Source organism: Engystomops pustulosus, chromosome 1 (genome assembly GCF_040894005.1).
Source record: "Engystomops pustulosus chromosome 1, aEngPut4.maternal, whole genome shotgun sequence".
Classification (NCBI taxonomy): Eukaryota; Metazoa; Chordata; class Amphibia; order Anura; family Leptodactylidae; genus Engystomops; species Engystomops pustulosus.
The window spans coordinates 179,477,186-179,497,030 of NC_092411.1; the positions used below are offsets into that span (position 1 = coordinate 179,477,186).

At 41.0% G+C, this 19,845-nt stretch overlaps 1 protein-coding gene across 1 annotated transcript in view; it reads right to left on the reverse strand.

The window, feature by feature from the left end:
- The window catches only part of LOC140098491 (uncharacterized), a 121,723-nt gene that overhangs the window by 41,938 nt on the left and 59,940 nt on the right, over nt 1-19,845 (reverse strand). The window contains exon 4 of the mRNA XM_072126588.1: nt 9,595-9,700. Coding sequence (XP_071982689.1) covers nt 9,595-9,700 — 106 coding nt within the window. The remainder of the gene's footprint in view (nt 1-9,594; nt 9,701-19,845) is intronic.

The following is a 19,845-nucleotide window of genomic DNA, read 5'->3' on the forward strand; positions in this document are numbered from 1 at the left end:
CCAGCGGTGGTCTTCTAGCTCCCCGTGGTCTGGCGCGAGTGGCTATGCAAGATTTAAAGGGCTAGTGCACCGATAATTGGCACTGGCTGGCCGCCTGCCAGGATAAATTCCTGCCCCTTCTTGTGTCCCCTTCTGGATCTTTGTGCTTCTATGCCTAAGAGAAAGCTTTGTTCCATGGCCTTTGCGATTATCCTGATTATCCGTTGTGACCTTGATTCCGTCCCTGACTCCAATTCTGTGCTGCCTGTCCTGACCTACCACCATATCCCTGATTCTGATCTTGTGCTGCCTGTCTCAACCTCCTGCCTGTCCGCAACCACGAGTTTGCCTGACGATTCTGTACTATGTCTTGGCCGCCACCGTGGACAAAGTTGCGCCTGTGGAACGACCTGGTGGTACTACGCCACAGCAAGTCCAACCAGCTTTGCGGCAGGCTCTGGTGAAAACCGGGTACCACTTAGACTCAGGTCCCAGGCGTCCACTACCCCTGGTTCCCAACATAAATATAAACCAAAAATGTATTCACTACACACATCAATATATACCAGCATTACATGTACTGCACATCTGGGCTGCATTTGGGCACAGACATCACTTACTGTTCGGCTGCCCCTGTCTCCTTTGTCTGTGTTAGCCTGGTTCATCCCGCTTTTCCTCCTGTAGTATTCTCATTGCTGTCAATCCTTATCTCAGGATAGAAACTTCCCCTAGTTGTGACCCATCTCTGCAGAATTTGCAACCTCGGTGACTGTGGCCTCTGGAGAACATCTCTACACTCCGCTCCTAAAAAACATCACAGTCAATATAGCATCCCCTAGATAACAGCTAAGCGCCCCTTGCATATACAGATAATACACGGTGACCCATCCATATACTATAATATATACTACCATATAATTTCTCCCTCATTAATATGATAGCCCTAGCTCACGTCCCCAGTATATAGCCAGCCAATCCCCTGCTCCCCCAGTATATAGCCAGCATACCCCCTGGTAGTATATATCCATTCTGCCCCCTATAGTATACAGTCAGCCTGCCCCCCTGTAGTATACATTCAGCCTGCCCGCCTGTAGTATACAGTCAGCCTGCCCCCCTGTAGTATACAGTCAGCCTGCCCCCCTGTAGTATACAGTCAGCCTGCCCCCCTGTAGTATACAGTAAGCCTGCCCCCCTGTAGTATACAGTCAGCCTGCCCCTCTGTAGTATACAGTCAGCCTGCCCCTCTGTAGTATACAGTCAGCCTGCCCCTCTGTAGTATACAGTCAGCCTGCCCCCCTGTAGTATACAGTCAGCCTGCCCCCCTGTAGTATACAGTCAGCCTGCCCCCCTGTAGTATACAGTCAGCCTGCCCCATGTAGTATATAGCCAGCCCCATTTAGTATATAGCCATCTAGCGCCCTGTAGTATACAGCCATCCTGCCCCCCTGTCATATATAGCCAGCCCCATTTAGTATATAACCATCCTGCCCTCTGTAGTATACAGCCATCCAGCCCCATGTAGTGGAACCACATGGGCCATCCCGGAGCACCGGCTGTGCACAGCAACCGGTGATATGTGTTAATTAAAGATACACATATAGATGGTTGCTATGGTGGCCGGGATGGCGCCCCAGGATGGGAGGCGAGGGTAGCACCCTAGGTGATTGTCTACCCTCACCTACCCCTCGCCACGGCCCTGCTCTAACGTGGAGCCTGGGTATAGTATGGAACAGGCCCTAGTATACCCCAGGGGATAATCTCTATACCAGAGGGTGTAAAATAACCTATCGACTCTACCCATTCAGGCCATAATGTTATCACTTCACTGGTTTTCTCACCTTTACGCCCTCTTCACACAACCGCAATTATTGCTGTGATCAGCCACTCAGCTTTTAATGTATAGGGGAGGAATGCTCACTCTTTCTCCTTCTCCACCCGGCTGTTTGCTATGGCCAGGATTGGGTCTGGGTGAGAAAACAGCAGTATGAATGAGGCTTTAAAGTTGAAGTGATGAGCAGACCTATTAAAATTTTCTGGATGTGCTGAGAAAAACAAACTAGGCTTATACTTGAGTGTATAAAAGTCTAATAAAAAACTCAATACTCCTTTCCGACGCCCCCTAAATGCTGACACACTGACATCACCGCGTCACTGCCAGAGCACAGTCAGAAAGATGAGAACCTGCGGGGGTGTTGGAAAGGTGAGGTTTTTGTATAGGCTGGGCATGGTCTGGTGGAATGAGGTGGCTGACTATATACTAGGGGGCATGAGATGGCTATATAGTGGAGGGCATGAGCTGGCTTGCTTTATACAGGGGGTCAGGGGAATGATTATATACTGGGGGGCATAAGCTGGCTAGCTATATACTTGGGGGGGGGGGCATGATTGGCTGGCTAAATACTAGGGGATCCGGCTGGCTATATGCCAGGGGGCATGGGCTGGCTGCCTCTATACAAGGGGGCTGGCTGGATATATACTGGGTGGAGGATGTGACCAAAGCATTTCCCATCCTAAGCTTCTACTCAAGATTTTTTTGTGTTAAAATTAGGTACTTTGGCTTAGGTTGGTCTATACTCGAGTACATATACTATATGTATATATAATGTATTACTGGGGGACTGGATGTATATATGTATTCCTGTATTACTATATGTATTACAGAGCTTTGAGGGGCCCACTCCCTTGGATACAGATAGAGATGTATACAGTGACTAGTTCAACCCTGCTCTATTCTTCATGGTACCTATTACAGTCTCCAAATGTCCTTTTTGGTCAGTATAGAACAAAGAGGGAGTGACAGAGCATATGTGAGGGGTAAACAAGTGTTATGTGCATGTCTCCGTGTCTGCCTGTTTGGGGTTTTCTGTTTGTTTGTCTGGTGTTATGTCTTCTTTGTATCTCTTTTCCTAGTTTGGGCATAGCACATCAGAACTGCACCTATCCTACTCTGCATCTACCCTTCATAAGGCTACTGTACAGTACTATTACCCCTATCCTATATACATGAACATAGCACAGTACTACTGCTCAGTACTACTATCTTGTGTATATAGGCACCTCAAAGTACTACTATTCTTATCCTGTATATACAGAAAAAGCATAGTGCACCTATTCATGTCCTGTAGATATGGACACAGCACAATATTATTGAATAATCGCAGGTGGTCCTTAAGTACTGGTAGCAGTGAGACTGAGACCTGTCAATCAGCCATATGGAGGCAGGGCATTGCAGTGAACATTACATACGCAGGATCTCATTAATATCATTGGACTCACATCATCTGAATTGCTTGCAAGTTTACAAACTGCTTTTTTAACATTGAATCCATGTTAAGAAACCATTTAGGTAGAAGGTCAATGGTTTTTTAATTTATTTTGTATTTATTTTGTGTGGGTTAATTTCAGGCTCACACTGGCCCACAGGTGAACAGATGGATTTACCGGTGGGCCCCTGAGTTATGTGGGCCCCCAAGTGGGGGGGGGGGCACAATATGGGGAAGTATGAGAGGGGGCCCACAACATAGGGGGATGTGTGGGCACCCACAATATTAGGGTTATAAGAGTGGGCACACATTATGGGAGCAGAATGAGAGGGGGCCCATAATATGGGGGGGGGGTATGGAGGGGATCTACAATGTGGAATGTATGTGAAGGGGCCCACAATATGGGGGGGGGGGGTATGGAGGGGATCTACAATGTGGGATGTATGTGAAGGAGCCGACCAAATGGGGGGGGGGGTGGAGGGGATCTACAATGTGGAGTTTATGTGAAGGGGCCCACAATATGGGGGGGGGGGTATGGAGGGGATCTACAATGTGGAGTGTATGTGAAGGGGCCCACAATATGGGGGGGTGGTATGAGCAGGGCCCACAGTATGGGGGGATATGAGAGGGTGCCCACATTATGGGGGGATATGAGAAGGGGCCCACAATATGGGTGTATGAGAAGGGGCAACAATATATTGGGTTATGAGAGGGGTCCTGCAATATGGGGGTATGCGTGGGACTACAATAAAAGGGATAGATGAGAGGGGCCACGATATAAGGAGGAGATGAGAAGGGCCAACAATATGAGGAGAAGATGAGAGGGACCAGAATATGAGAAGGAGATGAGAAAGGCCACAATATAAGGAGTCCGCCGGAGTTCACCGAAAGTGCATTGTCCGACAATAATGCACTCTGCCGCGATTCACTACGATTGTGCGCCTGATATCCTGCATGTGTTGCTTCCCTGCTTGGAGTTCCCCTTCTTCTTCGTGGTGTATGTAAGTGCATTGTTTTGTGACACAATTTGAATGTTAAATCCAGTGCTCAGTTCGAATTAGTCAGATCGTCCGACAGCACGCCCCCCAATTTGTGTCGCATGGAAGACAGCGCAGCTGCGCCAAAAAACAATTGTGTGTGACACAATCCCAGTGCAGACACCTGTTAAATACCTGTCAAAGCTGCGCAAATCCCGAAAATGGCGAACTCTCAACAAAAGTGCAATTTGCGTCCCCTAATAAATAAGCCTCAATGAGCGGAGCCACAATAGGAGGAGGGATGAGAGAAGCCACAATATGAGAAGATGAGGGGCAACAATATGAGGGATAGATGAAAGGTTCCACAATATGAGGGGAAGATGAGGGGCCACAATATGAGGGGGGGATAAGAAGGGCCACAATTCAAGGAGGAGATGAGAGGGGCCACAATATGAGGAGGAGATGAAAGGGGCCACACTATGAGGGGGAGATGAGAGGCCACAATATGAGAAGGAGAGGAGCGAAGCCACTATATGAGGAGATGTGGGGCCACAATATTAGGGATAGATGAGAGGGTCCACAATATCTGGAGGAGATGACAGGCCACAATATCAGGGGGAGATGACAGGCCACAAAATGGCCACAAAATGAGCGGGAGCTGAGTGGCCACAATATGAAGGGTAGATGAGAGGTTCCACAATATTAGAAAAATGTAAAAAAAAGTTTAAATCACCCCCTTTCCCTACATCACATATAAAAATAAACAGTAAAAATCATAAACATGATGAGTATTGCCATGTCCCAATCACCATTTTTCCCCATTTTTACATCCATGAATATTTTAATAAATAATGATAAACAGTCATAAAGGTCCCAAAAACAGTCATATAAATTAATACTCCAGTACATACTGTAAAAAATTACACTTTACATAGACCCTTATACCAAGGTGTGACCATGTGTAAAGTATGCGATTGAATAGTGTTTTAAAATGCATTTTGGGTGCATCTGGAAAATCCCATAATGCAGATGTGTTTAGACCTAAATAATTGTAACTTGTAACTTGCTTTGTTGCCACTTACCCAACACAAGCCTTTATTAAAGGGGTATTCCCATCTTGGCATTTAAATTTAATTTAATTCATTTGCCATATATAAACATTTCTTCACTTGGATGTTATTAAAAAAAAAATCTTCCTGTGTGAAGATAATTTCTCATAAATGTAGCCATGTTGTCCCTTAGAAACGAGATGGCTTCCTCGGATATGATCACCTCACATTCTGGCAGCGGTGGCGCTATTGAGTCCTGCCTGACCTCCTGGATACAGCGTTCATTACCACAGGACGGCTGCGGGACATTCAGTAACTCCCAGACATTTCTTATACAAAAGGGACCATATCACTACATTTATGAGAAATTATCTTTACCCAGGTAAATTTTTTTTAATGACCTCTAATTGAAGAAATGTTTATACATGGCAGAAAATAGCCCAGATGAGAATACCCCTTTAAGTCTTAACACGTCTGCTTTCAGGGAGGAGATTCTCCAGATGCACCTAAAATGTAATTCAATCTTGTGAACATAGATGTTGGATCTAGCATTATGTGGTAACCTATTAAATGCATTCAGTTTCTTTAATCTTCCCCTGGGGCCCCTCATTCTCAAATTGTGGCCACTCTCATCTCATTTTCAAATTACGGACTCTCATCTCCTCCTCATATTGTGGCCTCACACTCCCCTCATACAGTGGTCCCTCTTAAAGGAGTATTCTCATCTGGGCATTCACATTCAGTTTTATAAATCTTCCATACATAAACATTTCTTCAATTAGATGTTATTAAAAAAATGTTCCTGTGTGAAGATAATTTCTCATAAATGTAGTGATATGGGCCCTTAGAAACGAAATAGCTTCCTCGGATACGGCCACCTCTGCTGGAGGGATTTCACAAATAAACAAAAAGTTTTTGTATATGAAATGTCCGTGAGTTACTGCAGGTCCTACAGGTGTCCTGTGGTAATGATCGCTGAAGCCAGGGGCTCAGTCAGGACTCAATAGCGCATGTCTGGCCACTGCTGCCCAAAAGTGTGGTGGTCGTAACCGAGGAAGCTCTCTCATTTCTAAGGGACAACATGGCTATGTTTATGGGAAATTATCTTCACACAGGAAAATTTTTTTTAATAACATCAAATTGAAGAAATATTTATATATGGAAGATTAGTGAAACTGAATGTGAATGCCCAGACGAGAATATCCCTTTAACTTCCCCCTCATATTGTGGCCCTCTCATCTACTCCTCATATTGTGGCCCCTCTCATCTATCCCTTATATTGTGACACCCACACATACCCCCCATATTGCAGGCCCCCTCTCATAGCCTTGGTATATTGTTGCCGATATTGTCAGCACTTCTCAGACACCTCATATTGTGGGCCCCCTCTCATATCCCACCATATTGTGGGCTCTCTCTCATATCCCACCATATGGTGGGCCGCCTCTCATACCCCCATATTATGGGCTCCTACTTATATCCCACTATAGTGTGGGCCCCCTCTCATACCATCCCAAATTGTGTCCCTCTCTCGTACTCCCATATTGTGCCCCCCAACTCGTCCTCTTTTCCTTGTTTCAAATAAATTAAGAAACACCAGTGGGCTAGTTCACGGTTGTTTGTTTTTAACAACCTAAAAAATATTTATGCTGGAAGAAAAGTACTGCCTAGAAAGAGTATGTGAGAATTGGGTAACAGTGGGTAGCAGAGGGTTTTTGGATGAGGGTTGAGTTAATGACTGTTCAGTTTTAGTACTGGAGGCTTATCGACTCATGCAGCCAATACTTGCTCTTCTCAGAAGCCTAGACACACTCATCTCACACTTAATGTTAAGTCAGAATAGCAGGAAACTGTATGATTTATTTGTTTTATGATTTGTGTTTATTTTATAAAGGCGATTCATTATTTTTCCTCTAGTATTTGCTTTTATGTTAATATACTGGGAATGGCATATTCTGAGAGTGAGGCATAATCTATCCACGATTGGTGTTGATTTATATTGCATTTAGAGGACAAGTCTCATCAAATTATAAGCCAGTAATATTTACAATATTTATGCACGCTTAATGTAACCATCTGGGAGAATGTTACTGATAATAAAATATATTCACATTGTTCCATTACTGTATTACTTAGTGTTCTTTGGAGAACAGAATAATTGAAATGGATAGCTATAATATTCAAAGTAATAATCTCAGGCACTTGAAATGTGGAAGCATTTTGAGGCTATGGCTCTAATAGATATTACTTACAAAAGAGTTATCAAATAATGTCAAAGAGAGAAGAATATTTTACAGTTAATTTAATTGAATGGAAATTACAGAAAAATATATAAAACTTGATCTTTATCCAAAATTCTTATACATGGCATCAAGGAGATACTTCAGGGTCACCTAGGATATGTATAGAGATATTTCTTGGTCATTATATGATGAATTGTAGACTGACAAAACGAGAGATGAGGGATGGAAACACTCCTGTCACTGGAACTCCCACAGATCCTGAAGGCAGGGGTCTTGTGCCTGCCTCTATGAATGGGGTGGTGGTCAAGCATGTGCCGTTACATTCTATAGTTATCTTAAAAAAACCCTTTTAAGTGCTGCATTACAGACGGCAATGACCATATTATTATATAGAGGAAAAAGTCATATAAATAGTATCTGTTCAAGCATTATTTTATTTTACTTTATCTAGACTATTTATCATGATTTATTCAACTTTATAAAAATAGAATTGTGTGTATGACTCACTAATAATAATAATAATAATTTTTATTTATATAGCACTATCATATTCCGTAGTGTTTTATTAAACAAAATGTATTACTTCAAACTCATGTGAGGCAACTACACACACTGTTGCTTCTTATTGATTAGCTTAAATGATTAGCTTGTTTTGGCCAATCATTTTTTCTTATTTTTTTCCCCCTCATCTTTAAAAAGCCATAATTTTCTAAAGTTTCAATCGTTATAACCATGTTAGGGCTTGTTTGTTTTCTTGTCAATTGAGTTGCAAATAGGAAAAATTCGATTCAATTCTAAAACTTTTTTATGTTTTTAAATTTACAGTGCTCACCATGCAGTATTAATAATAAGATAACTTAATTCTCTTTTGTTTGTAAAGTTTGTCACAACATTTCAATAAGAATTTGATGTTTTTTGCCGATGGGGCTGTGTCTGTTGTTTGGGAGGACCCAATGTCATTTTTTATGGGTTCCATTTTGGGGTTTATGTTTTTTTAAGGTTTATTTTTTTAGTAGCAAATTTTTCTTAAAATGTTTTTCTGTTACTATTACTGTATTACTTTTAGACTCTGACATTGGAAGGGTCTAAAGGAAATGGTGCAACAGATCTAAGGAAATTCATTAAACCCTCAGCTGTCCTGCAATTGTGCTGCAGTCTTTCATATGTTATCAACGAAACACTTACCTATGTTGAACAAATCGTTTCGATGGTGCAGAACACAATTACCACAAGATATGAAGAGTTTACAACCAGCACCGCTCTCCTACCCAACTCTCTTCAAGCTGTCCTGCCTAGTACTAGCAGCAGTTTTGGAGCTGGGAAGAAGATGAATTTCCCCAGAATCAGCCTATTTACATCCTGAAACTGAATCAGTTAATTAGAAGGATAATAGGCAGCACAGTGGGAGCCAGCGGTTTATAAAAAAAGGTTTTCCAACTCATGAAATTTATTTCCTATCCAAAGGATAGTAGTTTAATGGCTGTTTCCATGGTTCCATGATTCCATAAGTAAGGGCACTAACCAGAGTGTAACTTCCCAGGCCTATGATGTTGGTTGGTCATTAGGCTTGGTCTCAGCCACTGTACTGCACTATGCTTGGGTGACAGTGAAAGGATTGCAGTGCTCTTCCAAAAACAGACCCTTCAAACAGTTAGTTACTGGTGTTGTCTGATGTCGGACGCCCCACGGATCTAATATTGAAGCCCTACCTTAAGGAAAGTCATCAATATCTATACCTGGAAATACTGTTTAATAGACTATTCTATCATCATCAAATTCAATTAAGAGCGAATTCACACAAACGTGTGCCTGCCGTACCATAGCACGGCGGGCACATGATGGCACACGGGAGAGGAGGGGGTGTGCGCTGTTCGCCCTTCTCTATAGATATATATTGCGCATGGCGCCGTAATGCGGGAAAAGATGGGACCTGTCCTATCGTTTACGGGTACGGAACGGTACCCAGCCGGCCAATGGGGGACATATACATGGCAGCCGTATATACGTCCCCCAACGGCGGTGTGAATGTAGCCTAGTAATGGATAAACTGTTTTCATTATGTAGTCCAGAAAAATTTGCTTACCTCTGATTTTGCTTTCCTGTGGGGCACTGGACAACCAGGACACAGCGCTACAATATGCTTGAAATGTTACAGACTCATCATTCACAATAGGAATTTGTTGGCATAACTGAAATAAAAGATGATATTTATGTCAGGTTTTCATTTAACTTTTTCAGCCTGTTTTTTAGTTATCTTATTTTATGAATATGACATTTCTATTTCAGCTACATATTGTCCTGCCTAATTTATTCTTGTCCCAAATACATCTCAACAAAATTTTTAAATATTTTTTAACTTTTTATTTCCATTGTACATCTATGCTTTTTTGGATGAATTAGAAGTCTACTAAAGGGGTGGCCCAATTGTCCTTTCTCATCACACATTAGAGAAGCAAATACGGTACTTAACGTTTTGTATGTACCAGGACACAGGATCAAGCTATTTCTGTTCTGACTTTATGTCCTCACAAGTGTCCATCACAAATTTTCTACTACAGCAAATTTTGCCACAATTCTATCTACAGTATATCAGTCAATTTGTGTCATTCTGCTTATCTGTTGAGACTAAAAGAACATTGACTGCTAGATTTCCCACCTAGTACTGAACTGTAAGGGAGTTTATTTTAGCTATTTAGTATTTAATTCAGATCACAACATGACGCTTTTAAGACCCAGAGAGATGTCCGCTACGTAGTAATGATGGCAATTATCTAGAGAGCCCGCAGAAGTTGCTCTGGTAGCACTCAGGTAAACGGTCAGAAATAGACTGCACGAGAATGGCGTGAGGGACCAGCATCCAGTCATTGTTGTCATGTTCAACATTGGTGCCTTGTGCTCTTCACTGATGACAGCAAGTTCACACTGAGATCAGCCTCCTTGTGCTAGGCACAGATGCCCTGTCTACCATTATGTACCAGGATGAGATCTTCGGACCCATAGTGAGACCATATGCAAGTGCAGTGTGTGGACCCTGGGTTCCTTCTGATGCATGATAATGCTACATCTCATATGGCTGTAGTGTGTCAGTAGACCCTGCATGATGAAGGCATTGATGTTGAGGACTGGACTGCCTATTCCCCAGACCTGAATCCAGCTGAGCACATCTAAGAAATCATGTCTCGTTCCAGCAATGCCATGTTTCACCACAGACGGTCCAGTTAACTGATGCTTTTCTTCCTCGTCTAGAAGGAGAAGCCTTAGGAAAACAACCTCCTTCTTATTAGTGGAATACCCTGTCTTTGTAGGGAGAACATACAGGCACGTGGAGGCTACAAACATTACTGAGACTCATGTCCTTCCCTTAAGTCATTTCCACTGAATTTGTGTCAACCTGAAATTTTATGTTGAACTTTCATTTTAAGTATCATTCCACATCCAGACCTACAGGATATTAATTTTGGAATATTTGGAAATTTGAAATATTTAATTTATTTATATCTAGGATGTGATATATTAGTGTTCACTTTATTTATTGAACAATGTATGTACATGGCTCTAGATCTACTCTTGTCTAGATTAATGCATGTAAATAACACCGATCAAACATCAAGAAAATGATTAATTAACAGTTTCAGAAATCTGCTGCATTTTGTATTGAGCCTTTAAAAACCCTACTGCGCGTCTTTTCAGATGATACAATGTAGTCAGGGAATTGGTGGCTCAATTAGGGTTTTGTTTTTAATATTGAAATTAGCAGATGTTTTGTAATTTGTTCACATCTATAGACACAAATCCATTTTTTCATTTTTGTAGTGACACTAAAGCTGCAGAATCCTCTGCTATTGAAAAAGTTATGCTTGTATTGCTGAGGGAAATGTAATGATTAAATCTGACTTCATTAATCCTGACACATATAACATTTATTTGTCCTTGGAGAATTGTTTTGCCAGGAGGTGAAAAATTATTGCTTTTTTTTTACTTAGTTCCCAGCTACCCAGGATTAATAAAATGGGATTTTACACTTGGCAGTGGTTGTAGGGTATATGTCTATAACACTATTAAAGCAGGATGGCTCAGAAATAAACAGCATATTCCCTGTCATCTTTCTAGAAGAGTCCCCAGAGATATATTGCGTACATATAAAGTATTCAACTCCTTGGACATTTTTATTTCATTGTGGAAAAAGTTGGAACAAGAGAAAATTAAATTAGGCGTTTTGACAATGACCATCACAATAGATTTTCAATATCAAAATGTGTACCAAGTAATCTACATTTATTATAGCTATGGAACACAAATGGCTTATTAGTCCTAAACAAATGATTCACAGAAACTTGATGTCGAAGACAACACTCTAAATTCAGAAGAAACTTGTAACGCAGCACATCCATAAAAACTTGAAGCTTTATTAGGAATAAGTTAAAAGCATAGCAGTGTGGGACGGGTTACCGCCTACGCGTTTCGAGCAGTCTCCTGCTCTTAGTCATGGCATGGTAACAATGAATTGGAGTAAAACTTTAAAGGAAAACGTTCACCAATGCGCTTTCTGTGGGGCGTGTACTTACGTCACGTGATGTGAGCGTGTTGCCATGGAGAGACGCCCCGGGACCGGAAATAGCAAGAAAAAATGAATCAAACGTACCGGTTTAAAAATAAGATAAAGGATAATGAACAAATACACGGGAAGATACCTCCAGAGGGACACGCAAAACACACGGAAACTGTAAGTGCACTTAATTTGACAAACAGTCATTCCCTCAATATTATATTTACAATGCTTCTTAGTTGACGAAATACACGGAAGGTTGTGAATCGATGTTATACCAATGGAAAAAGACTTGGGACCACTGAACAGATGAAAAAACATATCTGGATAGTTTCTGGGGGTCACGAAGTACAGGAATAATAACAAAGATAAATACAGTACAATGACTCGTTGGTAATATAAACACGAACACGTATACATGATCAAAAGATCAAAACCCATACACATAAATATGGAAAAGATGCATAACAAGTAAATGCAAATAAGCAGGACGGTATGGTAAAAAATATGTACTGTCTCGTTTGATATCTTAAAAGAAATAAGAAAGATCAGTTCTGGCATTTAAACCTATCGGCACAAGTGTGCCCAAACGAAAAATCCACAGAGCTTCTCTCTGTAAAAGGATTTTTCTTGTGTCTCTCCCCCCTTTTTGGTGGATAGATTTTCTCTATGCCATAGAATTTAAGAGAAGACAAATCTCCAGAGTGTACACTTGAAAAATGCCTGGATGCACCTGACATATTGGGGGTCATTTACTAAGGGCCCGATTTGCGTTTTCCCGACGTGTTACCCGAATATTTCCGATTTGCGCCGATTGTACCTGAATTGCCCCGGGATTGTGGCGCACGCGATCGGATTGTGGCGCATCGGCGCCGGCTTGCGCGCGACGGAAATCGGGGGGCGTGGCCGAACGAAAACCCGACATATTCGGAAAAAACGCCGCATTTAAAAACCGAAAAAGTGTCGCTTGGGAAGCGCTTACCTTCACCTGGTCCGAGGTGGTGCATTCCGGCGCGTTGAGATGATTTTCAGCGCAGCAGCGCCACCTGGTGGACGGCGGAGGAACTACCTTCATAGATCCCGGCCGGACCCGAATCCTGTGAAGAGAACGCGCCGCTGGATCGCGAATGGGCTGGGTAAGTAAATCTGCCCCATTGTGTAAGGGATTTTTTGTGCTATCCCTTAGATGTTCAGCAATCCTGGTTTTTAATTTTCTAGTTGTGCATCCCACATACAAAACATTACAGCTGGTACATGTACATGGTATAACATAAACTACATACGTGGAATCACAATTAATGAAAGATTTTATGTTGTATTTTTTAGAAGCATCTGCTGTTTGGACAAAATCAGTGTGTGTGGTATAAATACAGACATTACAACGGCATGAACCGCAGCGATAAAAGCCCTTTGTACTTAGCCATGTGTTTTTGTTTTTATTATTTTTGTTGATAGATTCACCCCTCGTAAATAAACTGGGTGAAAGTATAGAGCCTAGAGATCTTCCTTTTTTGGATACAAAATTGCATCCCTCTTTTAAAATGGCATAGAGTTTATCATCCTGATAAAGTATAGGCAAATTTTTTTTCAATATGCTTACAACCTGATCATAATCTGTACTGTATCGTGTGGAAAAAGTGACATTCTTTTCTCTCGGAGATGCATTAGATCTATTCGATCTTCTAGATGGTATTTTGTTGGATGAAAGAAGGTCAAGCTGATCCTTCTGATCATTAATTTTGAGGGCTCTGTTTATCATCCATTTGGGATAGTTTCGAGCAGATAATCTAGAACTTAGTGTTATGGTTTGCTGTAAGTAGACTTCCTCTTTTGAGCAAGCTCTCTTTAATCGAGTATATTCACCCACAGGGATCGATTTTATTGTGTGCATGGGATGACTACTTGAGGCATCCAAAATAGTATTTCCTGCTGTGGGTTTCCTATATAAATCTGTGAAAACCTTTTTATCTGTGGGACATGCTTCCAGCGTAACATCAAGAAACGAGATTTTATTTTTCTCCACATAAAAATCTCTAGGCTCTATACTTTCACCCAGTTTATTTACGAGGGGTGAATCTATCAACAAAAATAATAAAAACAAAAACACATGGCTAAGTACAAAGGGCTTTTATCGCTGCGGTTCATGCCGTTGTAATGTCTGTATTTATACCACACACACTGATTTTGTCCAAACAGCAGATGCTTCTAAAAAATACAACATAAAATCTTTCATTAATTGTGATTCCACGTATGTAGTTTATGTTATACCATGTACATGTACCAGCTGTAATGTTTTGTATGTGGGATGCACAACTAGAAAATTAAAAACCAGGATTGCTGAACATCTAAGGGATAGCACAAAAAATCCCTTACACAATATGTCAGGTGCATCCAGGCATTTTTCAAGTGTACACTCTGGAGATTTGTCTTCTCTTAAATTCTATGGCATAGAGAAAATCTATCCACCAAAAAGGGGGGAGAGACACAAGAAAAATCCTTTTACAGAGAGAAGCTCTGTGGATTTTTCATTTGGGCACACGTGTGCCGATAGGTTTAAATGCCAGAACTGATCTTTCTTATTTCTTTTAAGATATCAAACGAGACAGTACATATTTTTTACCATACCGTCCTGCTTATTTGCATTTACTTGTTATGCATCTTTTCCATATTTATGTGTATGGGTTTTGATCTTTTGATCATGTATACGTGTTCGTGTTTATATTACCAACGAGTCATTGTACTGTATTTATCTTTGTTATTATTCCTGTACTTCGTGACCCCCAGAAACTATCCAGATATGTTTTTTCATCCGTTCAGTGGTCCCAAGTCTTTTTCCATTGGTATAACATCGATTCACAACCTTCCGTGTATTTCGTCAACTAAGAAGCATTGTAAATATAATATTGAGGGAATGACTGTTTGTCAAATTAAGTGCACTTACAGTTTCCGTGTGTTTTGCGTGTCCCTCTGGAGGTGTCTTCCCGTGTATTTGTTCATTATCCTTTATCTTATTTTGAAACCGGTACGTTTGATTCATTTTTTCTTGCTATTTCCGGTCCCGGGGCGTCTCTCCATGGCAACACGCTCACATCACGTGACGTAAGTACACGCCCCACAGAAAGCGCATTGGTGAACGTTTTCCTTTAAAGTTTTACTCCAATTCATTGTTACCATGCCATGACTAAGAGCAGGAGACTGCTCGAAACGCGTAGGCGGTAACCCGTCCCACACTGCTATGCTTTTAACTTATTCCTAACAAAGCTTCAAGTTTTTATGGATGTGCTGCGTTACAAGTTTCTTCTGAATTTCCACGTACCATACCTGCAAGCCTGGCAGGCAACGCGATTGCACTCCTACCGTGCCGGATTCAAGGGATTTCCCTGTTGTGTCTCCTTCAAACTTGTGAATATCCAAGACCTTGGAAGGGGTGAGCTGCACATTATTTCCCTTTTTTATCCAACAACACTCTAAATATTTGGTTATGGAAAAGTCCCAGTAAAAATTAGCTGCAACAACCCGTGTAAATTACAGTTTACATCTAGATAGCAATGGTTTCAGTTTCTGGGGGAATAGATCTCCCCCATTGTATTTGAGCCTTTCTGTGCTTAAAGGGATTCTAGGGTGAATCCTAAAACAGGGTCGGGAGTTCTTTCACCAACACTCTTTGCTGGATTGGGAGTTTCAGCTGTTATGGGACCATCAACACTCCTGGTAGTGTTAATAAACTGATTTGTTTTGAGGTGCTGGAAAGTGAATGTTTTCATGTGTAAAACGGCTTATAAATTGGTGATTATGTTATATATGGAAAGGAGGTGGTGTCTTTTGGCTTTGACTGGCCCACTCTGACAGATTTCAGCTCTATCTGTGCCCATGCATTGCTATTAATCTTAAAGTACTTGTGATAGTCCTCCAAAGGTCCGGTTTCTGCAGCAATGGACCAAAGGGAAGACAAAGCACACACGTGAGGTAAATATGTGTTATATATTTGTCTTGGAGTCTGTAACTATTGTTCTAGTTTCTCTATTTTTCTACTGCCACAACCCTACACCAGGCTATAGCACAGCACTACTAATACTCTGCCTATCCAAACCAACTAAAAATGTAAAAACTTTTATAAAAACTAAGAGAGTCTCTGGTGTCAGATTCGCTTTAAACAATCGCACAGGCTGTAAAAATGTTTTAATAGACCACAGACCTGTTGAAAAAAAACTTACGTGAAAAAACATTTAGAAAAAAGGACTCAACTTCTTCTATTGGAGGAAATTTGCAAGTTTCTAAAAGGCTACTTTTGTACTGCATTTGGAAACTTAAAAAGGTATGGTATGTTTAGAAAGCTAGCAAAGTTTCCTACATTATAGTGTTGTAAGAAAATGCTGAAAAAACATTTAAAGGTAAGAATACTTTGTAACTTTCTCTTCTGCCCTGAACACTCTATATGTGATACCACATTATTATCCAGGTCTGTCTGGTACTGCATATTTTTATGCAAGGTTTTACTATATAGACTACCACTAGAGCAGTGATGGCGAACCTTTTAGGGACCGAGTGCCGAAACTAGAAGCAAAAGCCACATATTCTTCACAGCGGGCCAAATGGCATTTTAAAGTAACAGGTTTCAAACGTATTGGCGCCCTGAGGACACCAATACAGGAGAAAGAAGGAGAAACTCGTATTATTATTGTAGTTTCCCTTTAAAGTCCCCTTAACAGGATGAATCGCAGGTCCAGAGAAGGGGCTACAATGATAATCACGCTCAGTCCACACCTCCTTGATTCAGGTTTTGAGTCCTGAATGGAGACCTTTGTGCTGGGTGATGGCCTGGGTGCCCAAAGAGAGGGCTCAGAGTGCCACCTCTGGCACCCGTGCCATAGGTTCGCCACCACTGCACTAGAGGGATGGTTAGATGACACATGAACTGTACTGTTAGACTGCAGTGAATCCACCATTAGAATAGCTGCTGTTTTTTAATTCTGAAACACAATCTACAAGCCGCTTTTTTTTTCTAGGAAGAAAGGAAAAAAGGAAGTAAAAAAGGAAAACTTTCTTTTACTTTTCATAGCCCATATAACTTGTATCTAACAGTCTATATTACTTATATTAAAAGGAAATCTACCACTTGCCTCATTTAGATTTTATGTAAGCATACTTAAAATTTCTTTCTAAAAATATTTAACCAAGGTTTTGGTGCTCCTGTAATCGTCATTCACAACACTCGGTGCTCTCACAGCTTATAGCTTATTGCTGGCGCTTATTTCTGACTTGTCCCTTTCATCACCTCTTGTTCAGGGGAATGGGAGGGAGGAGGAGGGAATAAGTGGCAGCAAGAGGCGTGAATTAGCTGAGAGAGCAGAGGGGCTTGGATGATCACTGGAGAGCTTGATCCTCATTTAAATATTTTTATAAAATTATTTTCTCCAGATTTAATGATTTTGAGCGCTAATGAAGAAAACCGCCTGTATGTTAGATCATTGGCTTGTTTACATTAATTATTCCATCATTCTTTAATTATTTTTTCCTTATGTTACTCATAAGAATGTGTTTTAAGATATAGCATATGCATGTTCAATGTCGTCCCACTGGGAGGACTTGATGGATTAGGGGTAGACGGCTTGAGCGTGGCCTAGTGCTTCACTTGTCATGGTCACTTGGTGCAGGTGGAACATGATGAAGTTTTCCCCTGGATTTATCCCATTATATGCGTAGAGATCCCAAAGTATGCTCCTTGTGTAGAAATGCTGATAACCACCAAGCTAAGAGACACAGACAATCTCTACAAGCCATATATAATGTATGTCTCCTATAATTCAATCTCCTTAGCCAGTGTTATAAATTGTGCAATCTTTGTTATTGCTCAGAAGTATCTTCTCAGGGAACCACAATTTCTCTCGAACTTTTGTTCTGATAATAAAGCCTTTTTCCAGATTGTTGAACATGTACATTTTCTGCCTTAGTGGGGGGAAAGTGGAAGTATGCAGCGCTGGACAATACGTTTCCTCGCCTTATGTCACTCCACAATTCCAATTATGTGCCAAACACAGGTCAAAATGGTGAAAAGTTAATTCAATATGCAGGTGCTGTCAGGCAGTGTATGCTTTACTCACCAGGAATATCTACATTTGTTAACAGAATGTAAACATATTATAAATGAGGAATAATTTGCAGTGTGGTAACAAATGGGTCAGCAAAAGCATATGTTCCTAAATACAATGCTTTCTTACAATTTGAAATATATATATATAATAATAGCAGGGGACCACTTAGAAGCATATGGCTGTTTTAGGAGGTTTTAGGAGCATTTTAAATAATGCTACCACAGAAATTTAACACTCACATTTCATCATCAAGGGACCTTGCCTTACTATACAGCAAAAAGAATCTGCTACGTGAGCGTATCACTTATTTTATTGCAATGCAGAAAAGAAATGACAATGCTTATATTGGGAGCATATAAATAAGATATTTATTTTGCAAATATTCCTAACTAATGTAGGCTCTATTCATATAGCATCTCAGGTTACATTTCTACATTTCTGAATAGACTATATACACTCAGGCTAGTCTCTAGTTAATTTACTCAACAGGGCAAACTTAAAAAAATTTCCCCACCTAGGAAGTCACTAAAATATTTAAATTGTTCCTCATATAAATTTGCATAATAACATTTCCAGTTACCCCTCAAATTAAAATGATTAAATACAGTGCTTGTATTGTAACGTATGTAGTGCCAGTCCGTAAGGGTAGTATACACAGTTCTTCCCCTTATCGACCATATACTGAGACCATCTGCAATGAATATGTACAGTGTCCCTCCAATTAATCTATACTGTTCCACCTGTGTCAATCTATATACTGAACCCCCTGTATTAATAAAGCTATATACTGTGCCACCTGTATTAAAAATTGTTGTAAAAAACCCCCAAAAACTTATACCTACCTCTACCAGTGCTCCCACTATTCAGCACCGCCACCTGTTGTTGCCTGCCCCTGTTTGTTTACAGAGGCAGGCACACTCCACTCCGACAACTACTGCCCATGTGGCACACCCACCCATCCCCTGTCCTGATGCCTGATACAGCATTTCAATGTGTATCTGGCAAGGCGGCAGGGGTCAGGTAAGCATGCCAGACTAGTGGAAGTTGTCAAAGTGGCGTATTCATGTTTCTCTAAAAAAACATGGTATTGCACAGATGGATGGTGGTCCAGGACAATGTGAGTGGTGGAGGAGGTAAACATAAGTTTTTTTTTCACAACCCCCTCCACGTATACTTTTTTATTAACCCCAGGAAAATCCCTTTAATAGAGCTGTAAACTGTGTCCCCTGCATTAATTTATATATATATATATATATATATATATATATATATATATAATGTACCTCCCGTAGCGATCTATATATTGTTCTACCTGTATGATTCTACATATTTTTCGACCTGTATCAATATATATACTGTGCCCCTTGTATTAACAGAGCTAGTTACTGGGGTACATTTACTAAGGATTCCATGGTGCACTTTTGTCAGACCGTGCACGTTCTTCATGGCAAAAACGGCTTGCACAGGAAGTGCCTGCGCTGTGATTGTGTTGCACGTGACCCTTGTGGCTCGGCTAGGCTTGCTTCCAAGCGACACAAATTAGGTGGCGTGCCCTTGGACGGTCCGACCGATTGAGACCGAGCACCATATTTAACTTTCAAATTGTGTCACACGCCCTATGTTTAAGATGGTGAGCTCTGTCGCACCATTGCAGGGAAGTGCCAGATTCATGATTTCTGTCTGGCACACAATCTTA